The 17,875-nt window shown below is 47.1% G+C and overlaps 1 protein-coding gene across 1 annotated transcript in view; it reads right to left on the reverse strand.

The window, feature by feature from the left end:
- Window positions 1–5,271: 5,271 nt before the first annotated feature.
- Window positions 5,272–17,875, reverse strand: part of tnrc18 (trinucleotide repeat containing 18) — a 69,160-nt gene continuing 56,556 nt past the window's right edge. Inside the window, 5 exon segments of the mRNA XM_056287506.1 lie at window positions 5,272–10,207; window positions 10,954–11,028; window positions 11,265–11,501; window positions 11,915–13,740; window positions 16,773–16,925. Of these exon segments, the coding sequence (XP_056143481.1) occupies window positions 10,001–10,207; window positions 10,954–11,028; window positions 11,265–11,501; window positions 11,915–13,740; window positions 16,773–16,925 (2,498 nt within the window). The 3' untranslated portion in view covers window positions 5,272–10,000.

Below are 17,875 nucleotides of genomic sequence, written 5' to 3' on the forward strand. Positions count from 1 at the left end.
TTGCAATGCTTATTGTTAGGCTCATGGTAAGCCATGTTTACTTTATTACTCAAACAACCACCAGCGCCGTGGACTTCGCTGGAGCATCAGAACAGGTGCGTTAAAACCAACTCGACTGCTGGTGGCACAGTGGCTCCATCTTTGGATGAAAACAGACACTGATGCGTTCATTCATGTGCACATGTGCGCAAATGCCACCTGTGCGTGAATTTGTGCGTTAATGCATCTGCAAGTAGCTGCCCGTGTCCGCGTTTATCTGAACGCATGCATCCCGTATGTGAACACGCGTGGATGCATGAATTTGCCTGCGTACGGGGGGGGGGGGGCACACATGCATCTGCGCGTTTATATGCATGTGTGCGCGCGTGTGCGAATGCTAATTCTGGATGTTGCTACGGGGAAAGGAGGTGTAGTGTGTGACACAGCAACCGATCGTTAGTCACTTTGCTCTACATAGAGACGAAGAGAAGATGGAGAGAGAAATTGCAAGAGAGAGAGAGAGAGAGAGAGAGGGAGAGAGAGATGAACGCTTAAACATTTCAAGGGCAAATGAAGGGATTCCTCTTTTCCGCGGTGAGGATTAAATGCCTTATAACAGAGGAACAGAGGATAGAGAGAGAAAGTAAATGGCTGGAGCAGGGTGAGGAGAAAAGAGGGTGATTTTGGAGGCTAAAAAGGGGAGAAGGAAAGAAAAGAGAGAGGAGGTAAAGATGGGGGGCATGAAAGGCTAGACTAGGGGAGGGATACAGAGATAGACAGATGGGGGAGGCAGACAGACCTGTTAGAAATCCATGGAGAGGGGATGGATGCGATGGGGGAGATGTGTGGGCGAGAGACGAGGCAAATGAGGGAGGGCACATTTATGGACGTGGATTTATATGATAGATAGATAGATAGATAGATAGATAGATAGATAGATAGATAGATAGATAGATAGATAGATAGATAGATAGATAGATAGATAGATGGACGTGAATTTATAAGAGAGAGAGAGAGAGAGAGAGAGAGAGAGAGAGAGAGAGAGAGAGAGAGAGAGAGAGAGGAAGGGGAGGAGGGAGAAAGTGATGGGGTGAGTACAGACAAGGCAGAGATGAATGGTGAAATGAAGATGCTGGGGGGACAGAGAGAGAAAAAGAGAAATAAGGTGATGGGAGAGATAGGGGAAAAGAGAGCGTGTGGACGAGGGCCAGGGACATTAAAGAAGCGAGAGAGGGGAGGGGGGGAGAGCAGTGGATGGTTGATTAAGGACGCGGATAGACAGACTGAAGCATGTCGAGGAAGCGATAAGACATCGAGATGTAAGAAGAATAATTTTCTACATAAAAGCTTCGTAAAAACATCACGGAGTTGTCGCTTCAGAAGACACCTTTCCACCAGAGGACAAGACCTGCGAGTCCTCCCTCTCTCCAACAGGTGTCAGTCTTGAGACAAAAAAAGACTTTCTTCCTGGTCTCTTTCCATCCCACCATCAAACGTTTCATCCCGATTCTCCGCCACCCATATACCTCCCTCTCTCTCCCATTCACTCTCAGTGTCTCTTTATCTCACCCCCTTCCCCATATACCACTCTCCCTCCTCGCATCTCCCCTTGCCCTTCCTAGATGGTCTTTATCCCTCTTGTCTCGCTTTCCTTCTCTCTCTGCCTCATCCCATATCAACCCACCCCACCATCCCCTCTCCTCCTCCTCCTCCTCCTCTCCTCCCACCATTTCTGCACCCGAGAGAGGAAGCTGTACTTGTTTCTCCCTCATACAGTCCTCTCTGGGTGGGACGTAGTCTTCTATTTAGGAGATGCCACCTTGTCTTCACAGCTACACAAGAACGTGTGTGTGTGTGTGTGTGTGTGTGTGTGTGTGTGTGTGTGTGTGTGTGTGAGAGAGAGAGAGAGAGGGGGGGGGGAACGTTAAAGCTTGAAATACAAAGACTCTGATGTTTCATTCATTACGTTGTCCGCATGAATAATAGATAGTTAATTGATATGCAGTAGATATAACACACACACACACACACACACACACACACACACACACACACACACACACACACACACACACACACACACACCGCCATGCAGGATCACACTGAGCTAATATTTGCGAGTTTTGATTGTTAGCATTCAAATGTACAAGACACAGGAAGAAAGACGTGGAGGGACAGAGGTGGGGAAAAGAGAGGGAGGGAGGGAGGGAGAGAAAGAGGGAGGGGGGGATAGAGGGGGGAGGGAGAGGGAGCGAAAGAGAGAGGGAGAGAGAGAGATGTCCTGCCAAATTCCAGCCCTTTCCTGACAAGACGTGACAATAACAGATAGAAGGACACAGTTAAACCTGGGAGGGAGGGAGAGAGGGAGGGAGGGAGGGAGGTAGAGAGGAAAGACGGACAGAGGCAGGTGGACAGACAGACAGACAGACAGAAAGCGGCGGTGGTATAGGTGAGGAAGGGGGACAGGTTGAAGAGGGGAATATTGCCCATTTCCCGTGACGGCGGGCTGACAAGAGAAGAGTTTGAGGACAAACAATCATTTATAAAAGTCTCGGAGCAAAACCTCCGTGTGAATAACAAGACGGGCCTTTCACGGCGTTTGTGCTCACGGTGCTTTTGAACGCCCCCTCACTCAGATACCTATCTCCTGGGAGACCGGTGTGCGCGCGCGCGCGTGTGCGCGCTCGCTCTGAGTGAAAACTCCCCTTTATAAACTCCGACAGCTGCCTGGGAGACGGAACAGAAAGAGAGGAAAGGCTGGAAGGATTCAAACATTAATGAACTGAATTCAAACGCGCGCGCGCGCGCGCATCTACTTTCTTCCATCGCCCTTATCTGCTCGCTGTGTTTAAGCTATGATAAAGCCTCAGCCAATAGGATGTCTCCATTCCCCCAAAGGCAGCCAATCACAACTCCGTTTTCGGACACACCCACAGGAGGGTCTTACGGCGCTGGAAGTGTACACATACTGTGGATGCTACTGTGTACATGTGTGTATGTGTATGTGTGCAGTCACATGTGTGCATATGTTATGTGTGTGCAGCTGAGTGTGTGTCTGCAGGAGGAAGCTCCCTCTGGGCTGCGACGTTATGCTGATGTTGGTTCTTCTGGGTGAAAACAGAGGCGGCGGCCTAACCCCTTGACTGCTGCTCTCACCATCAAACAGGGACACACGCTTATTTCATGTCAGCAAAGATTTAATTACACGTGGGCGCAAAGGAAATCAAAAAAGCACACGAAGCCGAGCACACTCACAGAGAAACACAAACACACCAGAAAATGGAAATACACACACCCACACACACACACATCCACACAGGAACTCAACGACACAGGCACACAGTGGATCGAGACAGATATTAAAAGGTGCACATACACGTAATGGTTGCACACACACACACACACACACGCACACACAGACACACACGCGTACACACACACACACACCAGACATAGCCCTGTGCCAGACGGCTCTTCGAGGGCCGTTGTAAACGGTCAGTGGTGGAAAATGTTCCTCCTGTGGTCAGCCCTGCAGCTCGGCAGTGGGAGCTGAACTTTCCTCCATTTTATCACAACCAGCAGCTTCATTACAGGGCTGCCAAAATGGAGGCCTGATGGAGTCTGTTGATTAAAGGGACAGGTCACCGAAACCGATACAAGACACGAAAATGAAAACAAACCTTAAAAACAGCTGTATTTTAGAGCCGACCGTGTCCTTTAAAAGGGATATTTGCCTTTGTTGACAGTGGGTGGTATGAGCTACTCACTATCAGGGACTTTATCTTGGTCAATGTGTCCCACGGTCAGATATGGCTGCTAGTCCCAGCAAGTGGACACAAAAAAATGAACAGCGGTGAACAGGGACAGTTAATTAAAACCAATTTAAGCCATAAGAAACCATGCAAAAACCCCGTTAACCCTTCATAAAACAATACAGTATCTTCTGCACGTTTCTGAAGCTCGATTCTCCTCTCAAGACACACTAGATCTAGGGACTACTTTTTATTGTTGTAGAACGCCGGTGAATTACTACGCGCTGGAGCCTGTTTGCAAAGCATATCACACCGCCGATAACAAGGTGTACAAATCAGGGAACCTGAGACTTGTTTTTTTTTTTTTTAAGGTTTAAAATGTATTTATTAGTTGTCCCTATTTGCTGCTGGCCATTTTTGTGCAGGCTCATTGGGGATCGCAGCCAGGTCTCTGACCACGGCACTCGCCGCCTTCATCTGCTTAAACAAAATAAAGATCATGCATTAACAGCGAGTCCCACGCGTGAACGTGCACCCTGCCAGCTAATTAAATTTCTTAGTTTGGGATGTCTGCTAAGGCGTGCATTCCCGCGTGGCCCCCGCTGTTGTGTTTGAATTCAGACCACGACACCGACAGGCTTTGCAGGCCCGTCACGTTTTTTGAAACATAAAAAAAAATAAATGGGTAATTTCTTCGGGAAAAGCAACACTTAAGATAAGTATATTCACAAAATTCCCATGGAGGCCTCATTATTAGAGTGTTTAAGTACACAAACGTACATATTTTACCACTAAGGGGAAAACCAATGACACGCATCGCTGACGTCACCGGCCTGTTCTGTCACCCAGATTAGAAACATCCATCCATTACCCAAACAGCTGATCCTGCTCTCAGGGTGGCGGGGGGGATGCTGGAGCCTATCCCAGCAGTCATTGGGCGGCAGGCGGGGAGACACCCTGGACAGGCCGCCAGGCCATCACACAGGGCCCCCCCCCACACACACACACACACACACATTCATACTTAGGTACAATTTAGTAATGCTGATTCACCTGACTTACATGTCTTTGGACTGTGGGGAGGAAACCCACACAGACAACATGCAAACTCCACACAGAGGACGACCCGGGACGACCCCAAGGTTGGACTACCCCGGGGCTCGAACCCAGGACCTTCTTGCTGTGAGGCGACCGCGCTAACCACTGCGCCACCGTCAGAAACATAAATAACTTAAAGGTGAATACGCATAACTGCAGTACACAAAGTAAAGAAGGTAAACAGGTAATCCTGTTAGTCAGTGAGTTGAGTAGGGGGCTAGTAGTGTGGGTTATATTATTATGTTGGACAAGGAAAATGGCCTTCTCTAAAAGCACACCGAGGTGTTTATAAAGATAAACAGAGTTAAGAAAAAATAAAGACCATGCTAAAGACTCACATCAGAAATACAGTTCCATCTGTTTATTGATTAACTACAAAATATTGAGTTACTAAAACGATCAAAAAGAAACACTGATAAACTTGGGTTTTGTCTGTAAAAAAAAGAAAAGAAAAAGAAAAACAGTTCCTTACACATACAGTATAGGGCCACAGAATATATCTGGTTTCAGCTCCACCTCTAAAACGTAATATTTTTTGCATTTTTTACAAGATTAGACATGTGTACAAAGTATAATCTGATAGCTTTCCCCCTCCTCCCTAGTGAAGGATCATTTACAAAACTTAGATGATTTTTCAATTTATTTTCAAAATAATCTTTTTTTTTCTGTAACAGGACAATAACGATACTGAAGAAACAGCAGACGAAGAACCAGCCTCCAGTCCACCTCTCTCTCTCTCTCTCTCGCTCTCTCTCTATCTCCCATTCTCTCTATATCCATCTCTCCCAGGTCCTCTCTCGCTAGCAGCTAGCTCCCAATGCCCGACAGCAGTATTGCCTGAGAGGCATGGACGATTGTTCAGAGAGGGGAAGCAAGGAAAATGTTTGAACTGGAAAGGAAATTTTAAAAATAAGAAAAACAGTGACAGTGACATGCAAAACAAAACAAAAAAATCAAAAACGCACACACACACAAAAACAAACGAACGAAAAATTCTAGATAAAATGGAACAGCGTCAACATTTACAAGCCAAACGTGTAAAACATGACAAACGGAATTGAAACGTATATATAAACCAAGTCGGGCTTTCAAAATATATGACACCTAATGAAAATAAAGGGAGAGTGGGTAATAAGCATGGAGGATTGTGTTTATGTGCACGCTTGTGTGTTGGACCCTGTACAAAGGCCTAAGGCTGGGCTTCGGACGGAGAAAGGGGGCGTGGGGGGGGTAATAGAGACTGGAAGGCAATATCACACCCTTTAACAGGATAGTAATGTGCGCGCGCATGTGTGCTTGTGTGCGTGTGTGTGTGTGTGTGTGGCTATACCAGGGGGATAAGTGTGTGATCTCTTATCCGCCTTTCTCTTTCATACACACACACACATAAGAAAGTGCATGAGCAGCTCCAGGGGTAAACAAACATTCATAACGGGCACTTTAACTTGTTCACTCTGCAAACACCAATAAAACCTGTATATCCATTAAAGCTCCAGGACCGAGATCCCATCCAGAAAGCTCCGGGACCGAGACCCCATCCAGAAAGACATCCATTTTGTACGCCTGTCACTCAGGCTTTTCTAGCCAATCATGCACTGATTGTCAATGTGGGATTGTTTAGAAAACGGTGTGAGTGACAGGCGGGGGGTGGGGGTCTCCGGTCGAGGGCTCGCGGCCCAGGGGAACTAACACGACAGCAGCAGCTAAGAGAGGATTGGGGGGTGGGGTGGGGGGGGCTTTAGCAGATATGGTTTTAGTCCAGAAAACAAACAAACAAACAAACAAACAAAATCTGCTTGGTCTTCACGATTTCAGAAAACCGACCATAGAGAGTCACTCTGTACCTGCCTAGACCACTTTGGGTGGACTCCCAATCCAGACTAGCAGCGCGTGAGCTTTGACTTGTGGGTGCCGACTAAGTCTAGACTATCAAAATATATGCTATTGTGACAGATGACACTTAAAAACTGCCGTACTTTTCTTTTCATAACTGGAAAGTGTTGCCCAGGTGTCAATATAAGGACCCTCCTCCAAACATCGTACAATCTCAGAGTGAGTAGAAATACAATAGAACCTAATATAATTGGACATATCCAGACAAGACCAAATGATCTCAAGAGAGTAGAAAATATAAAACCTATTGAATATCAACAAGACAATCTTCAGTCTCTGCAGGAAACAGAGACAGGGCAACATGGTATGAGACAAACAAGAAAATAAACATGATAATCACAGATATATAGCAAGATATCGATATATCTGATAAACACTTTGTACACAATAGTGTAACTACGTAGGGTACAGAGCTCAGAAACACAGAGCTGGGTAAAGTACACATCAGAAAGGAAGGAAGGCATATCCCAAATATCTGAAACACCAATCAGATGATGGCACTGCCTTACAGGCGGGGCAAGCACCAATCAGACCCGGGGAAAGTGGCGGGTGGGGGGGGGTAGTATCTAAGTGGGATTTGGCGAATCGTTATGATAAGGCCTGGGAGAGTAAGGCCACCCCAATGCTCACAACCCTGAGCACAACATTCAACAGTCTCCCACCAAAAAAAATAAAATCAAATAAAATCAAATTAGGCACATAAATCCAAACATTAGAAAGCAGCCAAGATAGCCAAAAGTGATGTGGTACATATATATCATCTACAGGTGTTTGTGTGTGCAAGGGCAAAAGTCATCATTGGGCGTAAGGTGCAGAAGAGAGGCAGCGAAAACGGGGTGGTGGTGGTAACTCAGTACACTAGAAAGACTCCCGGGGGGTTGTTTTCCAAACTGCACACGTTCAACACGTCGAGCGTGACACAAAACGATAATTGTAAGCATGTTAAATTTGTGCATGCGAAAAAACGCCTGAATATGTGCAACAAAGGCATGAGCTTCAGAGTCTGCTGCAAAAGCCAGTCGATGTACTTGAACATCCCACAATGCACTGCTTCTAGGAGCCGACTCGATTTGAAAACATGTTTCTATTTAGCTCGCTGAATTCAACCTATCGACATGGCTGTACATTATTATCTCTGCTGACATATCGGTTAAGTATTTATAATGATCCATCCATCCATTATCCAAGCCACTTATCCCAACCGGGGTCACGGGATGCTGGAGCCTAACCCAGCAGTCACTGGGCGGCAGGCGGGGGGGGGGGGGACACCCCAGACAGGCCGCCAGGCCATCCCAGGGCTGACACATTCACACCTAAGGGCAATTTAGTACGGCCGATTCACCCGACCTACATGTCTTTGGACTGTGGGAGGAAACCGGAGCACCTGGAGGAAACCCACGGGGAGAACATGCAAACTCCATACAGGATGACCCAGGACGACCCCCCCCCCCCCCAAGTTTGGACTACCCCAGGGCTCGAACCCAGGACCTTCTTGCTGTGAGGCGACCGCGCTAACCACTGTGCCACCGTGCCGCCCATGTATAATCATCTGATCAAATAATTAAAGGAGACCCTGGTAAAGATGAGAGATGAAATAAACAGCTCATGAGATGTGTATTGAGCGGACTTGTTCACTTTGTTGCGGCGCTCAGGTGAAAGCAGGAAAGGAAGAAGTGAGGTTATCTGAAGTCTCGGTGAGTACAAAGCTGACAATACAGCAGCGTGTGTGCTTCGCTGGCTCTCTTTTGCATCTAAGTCAGTGATGTGGGGAGGGGGTATTCACAGGGCGCTCATGTCAGTGACAGAACTGATTTCTTTGAGGCGAGACGGGGGTCAAAGGGGGTAAAGAAAGGTGGACATTTGTACAAAGGTGGTGGGGGGGGCAACGACACAGGACACCAAATGCGTTCCATGCGACAGACATTGCAGTCACCGAAGTCTGATCTCACAACGGCTCGGTGGGCACTGGGACTCGTGGCGCCACCTTGTCTGCTGATTATTACCCGTACATCTTGATTTAATCCGATCCGTGTCGTCACTCACTGTGACGACATGGCCGGAGGGCACCATTGGACACCGATGCATCTTAAAAATGGCTGCAATGTTTGCGGCAGAGAACACAGCTTCAAGGTAAAGAACATAAAGATGAAAACAGGAAGTGCTCGTTTAGAGAAATACAGGATCCGTTCCTCTCTCTTTAGCCTGAGTCTTCGAGGGAGACAGAGTGTTAAGTAGCACACGGACAGGTTGTCTGCCTGAGTTAGGATTGTCGAGGGGTATTTAGGGTTTGGGGGGGGGGCAGGGAGAGTTTAAGTGTTTAAGTGCTCTCTGTTGGATCGCAATGGAAGGATTCTTTCTCTCCCTCTCTTTCTTTCTTCATCTCCCTCTCTTCTCTTCTCTTCTTTGTGTCTGTCTCCTGCTGTTCTGTAGATACATTAATATAACTGTAACATGACTGTAACATCACCACGGCAACATCACATTCACAACATCATACGACTGCGGCGTGCCTGTCTGTCCTGCGGAAGGGTACGGATGGACAGACAGACACCCCCACTCTCTTTTTACGACCGTTCACAGTTCATTAAAGCTTCTTTTCTTTTACCTCTTTAGCAAAAAACGACTCTCACATAAATCTATTACATGAAAATAAAACACCTGTGTGTTCATCTATATAGACCTGTGTGTGTGTGTGTGTGTGTGTGTGTGTGTGTGTGTGTGTGTGTGTGTGTGTGTGTATTACATGGGGGGTATTTACAAGTGTCTGAGTGCGAGTGTGTGCATTTCGGTGTGCATGTGTCATATTTACATCAACAAGGAGGGGGGAGTGAAGTCGTCGGAGGTGTCCTCAAAACCAAACCCATTCACCTTGCCGAGAATCTCCTTTTCTAATGAGCACTGGTGAGTAAACTGATGGGTGTGACTGGTGTCAGACTGCAGCGTGTGTGTGTGTGTTTTAAGAGACTCTTAACATCGTCTGTGCTGTCTCCCACCACTGCGGTGACCGTTCAATGGGAGAATTCATGAAAGCCTAACTGTATCATGGTCACGGTATCATGGCGTTGGGAGTATCGAGTTAATTACGCCAAGACTGTAAATGATCCAACTTCAGTGAAAATTGCATTATGCTTGTCGACTACACAGACCCAAGGGCTGTGTTTTTGTTCGTCCAGCTCGTATGGGGAGGTCTCATCCGCGCGGGTCAAAACCGGACCCTCCAATAACACCTAGTCTGTTTTGTCGTGTCTGTGGTGCGCATCAGCGTCCGTGCGGCGAGCTCAGCAGATGACCGGCACACCATCTGTGTTGAAGATCATCCCAGTGGTGGGTTCATACGTGCCAGCCAGGTAGTAGAGGTCTTCACTGTCAGCGTAGCGGCGTGTGTGGGTCATCTGCTCGTACTCCTCCACGCTCACCACCAGGCATTTATGGCTGACTGTCTGCACGTCGTTCTCATCGCTGTGGGATGACTGGTACAGTGCACGCTAGGGAAAGTGGGGCAAAGAAAGGATTTTCATCCAAAATGCTGCATATATTCATTTCAAAACATACATAATTCAAGAATAGTTTCAGCAAACTTACATCAGTCTGACACAACTTGATTGATACTATGAATACTTGCAAACATACAAAATATAAGTAACTTGACAATCATGAGTCCCTTAGAACACGTGTTCGAAGCATTATCTTATTTCTGCTGAGCATTTTTTTTACCACCCCCCCTTTTCTCCAAAGTTGTACCTGTCCAATTATCCCACTTTTATGAAACCGTCCTGGTCGCTGCTCCACCCCCTCTGCCGATCCAGGGAGGGCTGCAGACTACCACATGCCTCCTCCGATACATGTGGAGTCGCCAGCCGCTTCTTTTCACCTGACAGTGAGGAGTTTCGCCAGGGGGACGTAGCGCGTGGGAGGATCACGCTATTCCCCCCCAGTTCCCCCTCCCCCCCGAACAGGTGGCCCGACCGACCAGAGGAGGCGCTAGTGCAGCAACCAGGACACATACCCACATCCGCCTTGCCACCCGCAGACACAGACAATTGTGTCTGTAGGGACACCTGACCAAGCCGGAGGTAACACGGGTATTCGAACCGGCGATTCCCATGTTGGTAGGCAACAGAATAGACCACTACATTTCCCAGATGCCCTATTTCTGCTGAGCATTTTAACAATAAAGCGGCACTGATTGTTGGCAGATCACATTTGCTGATCGACTGAAGTCTTTTCTCACCTCCATGAAGTCTTTTCTCTGGATCGAGCAGTGTAGAGCGGCAGGTAATGACTGACCACACATCTGATCCCAGTTCTAGATGAGAAAAAAAAATTAAGAAGAGTCTTTGACATAATGACCTATCAATTAAATATTTCATCGAATGATTTTATTCTAACATGGAAGGAAAAGTATTCATTCTTCAGTTTTGCAGCTCAAATCAGGCCATCGCTATCAAGGAAGGATTTTTTTTCTTTCAACTGTTCTGCTCATCTAAATCAAATTTACAGTCTGACACTTAATTAACCAAAAGTAAAACTTCAACTCTCTACCTTCTTGTCAGTGAGCTTCTTGCCGGGGCTGGTCTCCTCCGGGTGGTAGAACCAGTTGACTCGTACCACCATATTGCTGCCCCAGGACTCCCACATACTCTGGATCCGGCCTATGAAGGGCAGGTTGGGCCGGCCCGCGGACAGGAAAACGGCACAGTCGCCGATACGGATCATCTCCCGGCCACGCACGATGGCCTTGTAGAAGAGCTTCTTCGCTTTGCCCTTCATTCCACGCCGCTGAGGAGAAGAGGACCAGGAGAGACGGAGCGTGAAGGAGATGATGTGAGGAAAATAACAGAGCAAAATAGCACAGTGCTGCTGTTACTTCACTCTAACGTGTAGAAAAAAAAAAGGAAAAAAAAAACTAACCCAAATTAAGTAACATGTATAGTGCAACGAACTGGAAATGGAGTGTCAAAAAGCCAAAGTGTGTGTGACTTGAGAGAATAATCACTATTTCACATTATATCCCACATTTATTTTGGATTAAATCCAGGAAACCGTTTGTACTGTGTATTTTTTGATACTGGTATTGTATCCAACTTCAAGATGATACCAAAACAATTTGTCTAGGTAAAAAGGGTGAACTACGCTATGTATGTCAGCGTGTGTGTGCATACACTGGTTTGCCTTCAGGAAGTTTTTTTCACCTGTGTGGGTTTTCCAAACCACTTCCAGAGCTGTCTGGCTGGCAGGAAGGCAGAAATTTTGGGTCTGTTCTCCACACTGGGAAGTCTCTGGCGTTTGGCCAGCTCCTTGGTGGTGGGAAGGTGAACACCTTCTCTCCGCTTAGGTCTCCCCACTTTCCCCTCACCTCCGCTGGGCTTTGGCTTCGGAGGGCGACCTCTCTGCCCGGAGCCCTTTCCAGTGGCAGGTTTAGCAGGCTTGGTCGTAGCAGGGGCAGTCGGGTTTGGGGAGGTAGGAGGAGAGGGAGATGGAGAAGGGGGAGATGGCTCCTCCTTCTCGACTTTTACCTCGACCTCCTTCTTTACTTCCTCTTCGTCTTCTTTCTTGTGTTCTTTCTCCTTGTCCTGCATGGGAGGCGGGGAGGCAGGGGCTGGGGGAGGTGTTGGGGTCCGCTCCTCGTCTGAGCTGCAGGAGGAGTCATCGGTTGATGAAGATGAGGAAGAGGAGGAGGATGACGAGGAGGAGGACGAAGAGCCAGACGATGATGAGCTGGAAGACGAACAGCTGGAGGTGCATTTCTTCTTCTTCATGTTTCCTTTGTCTCCTTCTTCCTCCGAGTCAGAGCTGCTGCTACTCTGAGACTCCTCTTTCACTTTCCTCTCCTCTCTCTTCTCTGCCTTTCTCTCCTCTTTTTCTCCCTTCACATCTTCCTTGTCCCTCTCCTGTCCTCTACCTGTAACTCGGTGGCTGCCTTCCTTCTCCTTGCCTAGCGCTGGTGTCTTGTAAGTGACATCCTTCTCCGGAAGTCCGACGTCTCTCTCTGGAGCTCTGCCCTTGGCCTTCAGTGGCTTCTGATTGGCTGTGGTTATGGCAATAGGAGTGTGGTCTCGCCGGATGCCCCGCCCCTCCAGCAGCATCAGAGCCTTCGTCTTCTTTGTCTTGGGCGAGGTCACACCTTCGTGGTCCAGTTTCACCAAGGGCTCTGCTGACAAAGACTTCCTCCTCATCCCTAGATTGTCACCCTGCCCTGACCGAGGTTTGGGTCTGGACATCGGGCTTGGTCCCGGGCTGGGTCTCGGCCTGGAGCTGGAGGATAGCGGAGTAGATGTAATCTTTGGCTTGGGTCGATGGTTGTTTGATGAAAATGAAGAAGAGGATGAGGATGATGAAGGTCTTGGAGTCAGTGAGGTTTTGGTTTTGCCCATGGATGAACTGGTCAGCCTAGCATTCTGGTTGGGTAAGAGTCCAGAGCTGAGATTGGATTTGGAGCTACTGTGATGGTCCAGACTGGGTTTGCTTTTAGCCGTGGTCGAAGAAGAGGATCTTGGGGTTGACGTAGCACTGGGTTTGGTAGTGGTAGATAACACTCCTGTATTAAGTCTGGATATTGGTCTGTTGGTGGTGGGACTGATGGTACTGCTGAGACCTCCGCTGCTACTGTTACTGTCCCTTTCTCTGCGCTGGCCATTGTAAGGGGTGAGGTTAGGTTCGCTGTACAGATCCACGGTCAGAACCTTTCCGTAGGTGGAGGGATAGAGTGATGGAGGGAGAGATCGGGCAGGTTTAGGTGGAGGAAGTTGGGCTGAGCTGGGCTTCCTGGACACTGGGTTGGGTGGGAGATTTGGGCTGCTAGCAGCGGCGGCGCTGGTTGTGGAGCTCTTTCGTCCGGGTTTTGTCTGAGTTATGGGTGCCGGCTTAGATGCAGGCAGGGCTCTTTCCTGACCCGCCTTCTGAGCTGAGGAGGGCCTATCCTGGGTAGGTTTGCCCGAAGACTGCGATCTCTCAGAGGGCTGGGTAGATGTTGATGGAGGATCCACTTTATCCCGGCCATCAGGGTTCATTGAGGATTCTGGGAAAAAAGAGAGAGAAAGTTCAATAACTACGCTTCATGTCGTACCAAAACACATAACTGGGATTAGATTGGACACACCAATGTTTTCATTGTGCGGCTTTATAGGATTTTTGTGGTTTACAGCTTCACATACTGCAAGGGGTGGACAAATCAGCAAGGAAAAGATCAGAAATAAAAACCTTGCATTTTAAAAGTGCTTACCAAGTAGAAACAAGGCCAGCATCAGCGAGTTGGACGTTCAACATACCAGATATAGCACTTAGAATAATGGGCTTTCTACACACTGTAAAGGAACAATGGAGCCGTTTGGCCAAATAAATCTAAGTGATATCAGAGAGATGACAGAGGTAGTCAAATACATTATGTTTCTATTGAAAGAGGTTTCTAAGCCTGGAGTTATTTTGGCAGGTTTTGCTCTTTCACAAGTGATAAAAATATAAAGCGTTATCTGCCTTGTGAAACGTCTTTCACGTCAAAGATGATTATCAGGCAAAGTAATGGTGTGTCAGCTTTGCATTACACTTCTTTACTGATCTCCATATAGAACATGTTAGAATAATGAAAGTAACACAAAATTAATTAAACACTGAATTTAAAAATACCCAACCTTATTCTTCTATCTTGCTATATTTAGGCTTTTGATGGAGGGTGACTAACTGCTATCATTAACTCCACCACCCACCACCCATTAACTCCAATATCAACTGTCTGCAGCTGACCAGTAAGGTACTTAAGGGAGAAATACAATGCCTTTCAATTGAGGAACAATGGGCCGAAAGAAAAATACCGATTTTGATTTTATGCAGATACATTTGGCTGGAGTGTGTGAGCAGACGTCCTTTCAAGAATTTTATTTTATTCCAAAACGACAGCAAAATCTACACTTTGGCACTTTAAAAACTGCTAAAACGGGAAACTTTGTGCCCAAGCAGGATTTAGAACAGATCATTGAGGCTTTTATTTCTTGTAGGGGGGACTACTGTAATGCGCTCCTTCTTGGCCTCCCCAGTAAGACCATTAGACAGCTGCAACTGGGTCAAAATGCTGCTGCTATTATACCGACAAGCACCAAGAAGACAGAACCCATCTTGCCAATTCTCAGATCCTTGTACCGGCTTCCAGTTGAATATAGAATTGAGTTCAAGGCCTTGCTTATTGTCCATAAGTCACTCAATGGTCTGGGCCCAAAATATATCGCAGATATGTTTGCCGAATACAAGTCGGGTGGGTCTCTCAGATCTGCAGGAACCGGTCAGTTAACGGCGCAGAGTTCAAACCAAATGTGGTGGAACGGCTTTTAGCCATTACGCCGTCCACCGCTGGGATCAACTCCCCCCAAGAACTAAGACGCGCCCCAACCGCAGCCATTTTTAAAACCACGCCAAAGACTGCTCTCTTTCCACTGCTTCTAATTAATCACTTTTTATGGTACTTTTATTTATCTTGTTAAATTAATTTTAAACTTGTCTGTACTTTTATTTATCTTATTTTATACTTTTATTTTTTTAAATAACCCAGCCACTGAGGATACACAAGCCAGTGCATTCTCAGTGCCAGTCCCAAGATAAATGAGGAGGGTTGCGTCTGGAAGGGCATCCGGCGTAAAAACCTTTGCCAAATCAAATATACGGATCATAAATCACATTTCCATGCCGGATCGGTTGAGGCCCGGGTTACCAATGGCTGCCACCGGTAATGTTGGCCAGCAGTGTGCTGGTGGAAACTATGCCACTGTTGGGCAAAGGAGAAGGAGGGGGGGGGAAGGCATGTCCAGAGGCAGCGGGAGAGGAGGAAGGGTAGGAGTGTGGAGTTGAGAGTCGGGACTTTGAACGTTGGCACTATGACTGGTAAAGGGAGAGAGCTGGCTGATATGATAGAGAGAAGGAGGGTAGATATACTGTGCATGCAAGAGACCAGGCAGAAGGGGGAGTAAGGAAGGGAAGTAGTAAGGGGTAGTAGTAGTCGTTTTTAAATCCTTTTATTTTTCTTATCTTTTGCTTCTAACGCACTGTGATTAACCTCGGTGTATGATAATGTGCTATATAATAATGTGTGATTTTATTTTTTGGTGTGGACCCCCCCCCCTTTTTCGCCCCAATTTTACTTGGCCAATTACCCTATTTTTTGAGCCGTCCCGGGAGCTGCTCTACCCTCTCTTGCCAATCCCAGGATGGCTGCAGACTACCACATGCCTCCTCTGATACATGTGGAGTCACCAGCCGCTTCTTTTCACCTGACAGTGAAGAGTTTCACAGGGGGACTTAGCGTGTGGGAGGATCACGCTATTCCCTCCAGTTCCCCCTCCCCCACCCAAACAGGCGCCCTGACTGACCAGAGGAGGCGCTAGTGCGGCGACCAGGACACATACCCACATCTGGCTTCCCACCCGCAGACACGGCCAATTGTATCTGTAGGGACGCCCGACCAAGATGGCGGTAACATGGGGATTCGAACCAGCAATTCCTGTATTGGTAGGCAGCGGAATAGACCGCTATGCTACCCGGACGACCCCGCCTCTAACGCACTTTCAATACGCTCAGTGTAAGATAATAATGTGTGATTTAATGTATGATTAATGTTGCAGGTTTTATGTTTTTTAGTGTGTTGCTTTTACGTTTATTTTAACATACGTAAAGTGTCTGAGTACTTTGAAAAGCGCTGTACAAATAAAATTTATTATTATTATTGTACCAATAAACTTGCCTACATTACGAGTGAGGTGTTATGTATCACACTTCATTTTAGGGGTCCCATGTTGGTATCATTATTTCTCCACTAGCATTTGATGAACCCATGAAGTCACATGGTATTGGTCTATCACAGCTAGTAGGAGAAATATTTACAACATCAGCTTCGATACCGACACAAGGTGTGGTCACCTGCAGGTGAAAATGACAACTGGTCCACGACCAACAACAGCAGCAACAAAACAGTGCATCATTTCCAGCCCTGACACAGCGTAACTGCACCCGCATAGTGAGTCATTCTGACAACTTGTTGTTCCATATGGGGAGAGTGCATTAACTCACCCAGTTTGGGTTTGGGCTTACGGCCAGGCTTGGCTTTGATCTTAGGAGCGCCCTCTTCTGGTTTCGGCCCCGCTTCTTTACCCTCTTTGCTGCATTTCCTCACGCGCCTCCTGGAGCAGCTGGCCACCAGCAGCGCAGGGGAGGGCTCAGCACCTGAAGGCAGAAAGCGGATTTGAAGAACAGATCCATCCGGGATTGGTCACTTCGGCAGATATGCAGGCCTACATATGCTGCAGAGGACAGGCAACGTGCTGACAAACTTGCATATCGCTTAACAGCACTCAACTACCAGAAACACCTACGGTAAAATCTACTGAGAGCCACGTGGAGCAGTGCACGCTCACTGACACACAAAGGTGTGGCCCAGAACTGCTTCACACAAACACACACACCCAAAATTTGGGTACATAAACCATAGTCCAAACTAAACTGAGGAAGAGAAAGAGAAAGGAGGGGGAAAAATGAAACAAAACGAGTGTCTAAGTGGGCAGTTCTTCGACTTTATGTGTTGTACTAGAAGAACCCCGCTACAATGTAGCGGTTTGGTTATCCACCCATCTAAATCCTCCTCCTCTTCATCCTGCCAGCTAACCGCCTTCCCCCTGCCCCTAAACCCCCCCCACTCCAACTCCCTCCCCCCAAATGCTCAGAATCATCTGAAATGCCGAGAAAAGTGATTTTTAGAAAATGCATATTTGGCATAATTATGCATAATTATTATAATTATTTTAATTGTCTGCTATTTTTCTGGTCCTCTCTGGAACAATACCTACCACCTCCCAAAAAAATGAGGATCATAAGTGCATTTTTGCAAAAATGCATATATTTTGCATAATGCCAAAAAATTTCCAAGTCCCAGAAATTTTTTTTTATATAGGTGAAAAAAATCAAAGATGCTCAGAATCATCTGAAATGCCGAGAAAAGTGGTTTTTAGCCATATTTTGCATATTTATGCATAATTAATTATGCATAATTTCAATGTTCTGCTATTTTTTATAGGTGCCCCCGATCATCCCCAATAACCTCCAAAAAGAATCAAGGCCCCAAGTGCTTTAGTTTGGCCGTTTATAGACTCACACAGACACACACCACACACCAGACA

Source organism: Lampris incognitus, chromosome 10 (assembly GCF_029633865.1).
Source record: "Lampris incognitus isolate fLamInc1 chromosome 10, fLamInc1.hap2, whole genome shotgun sequence".
Taxonomy (NCBI): Eukaryota; Metazoa; Chordata; class Actinopteri; order Lampriformes; family Lampridae; genus Lampris; species Lampris incognitus.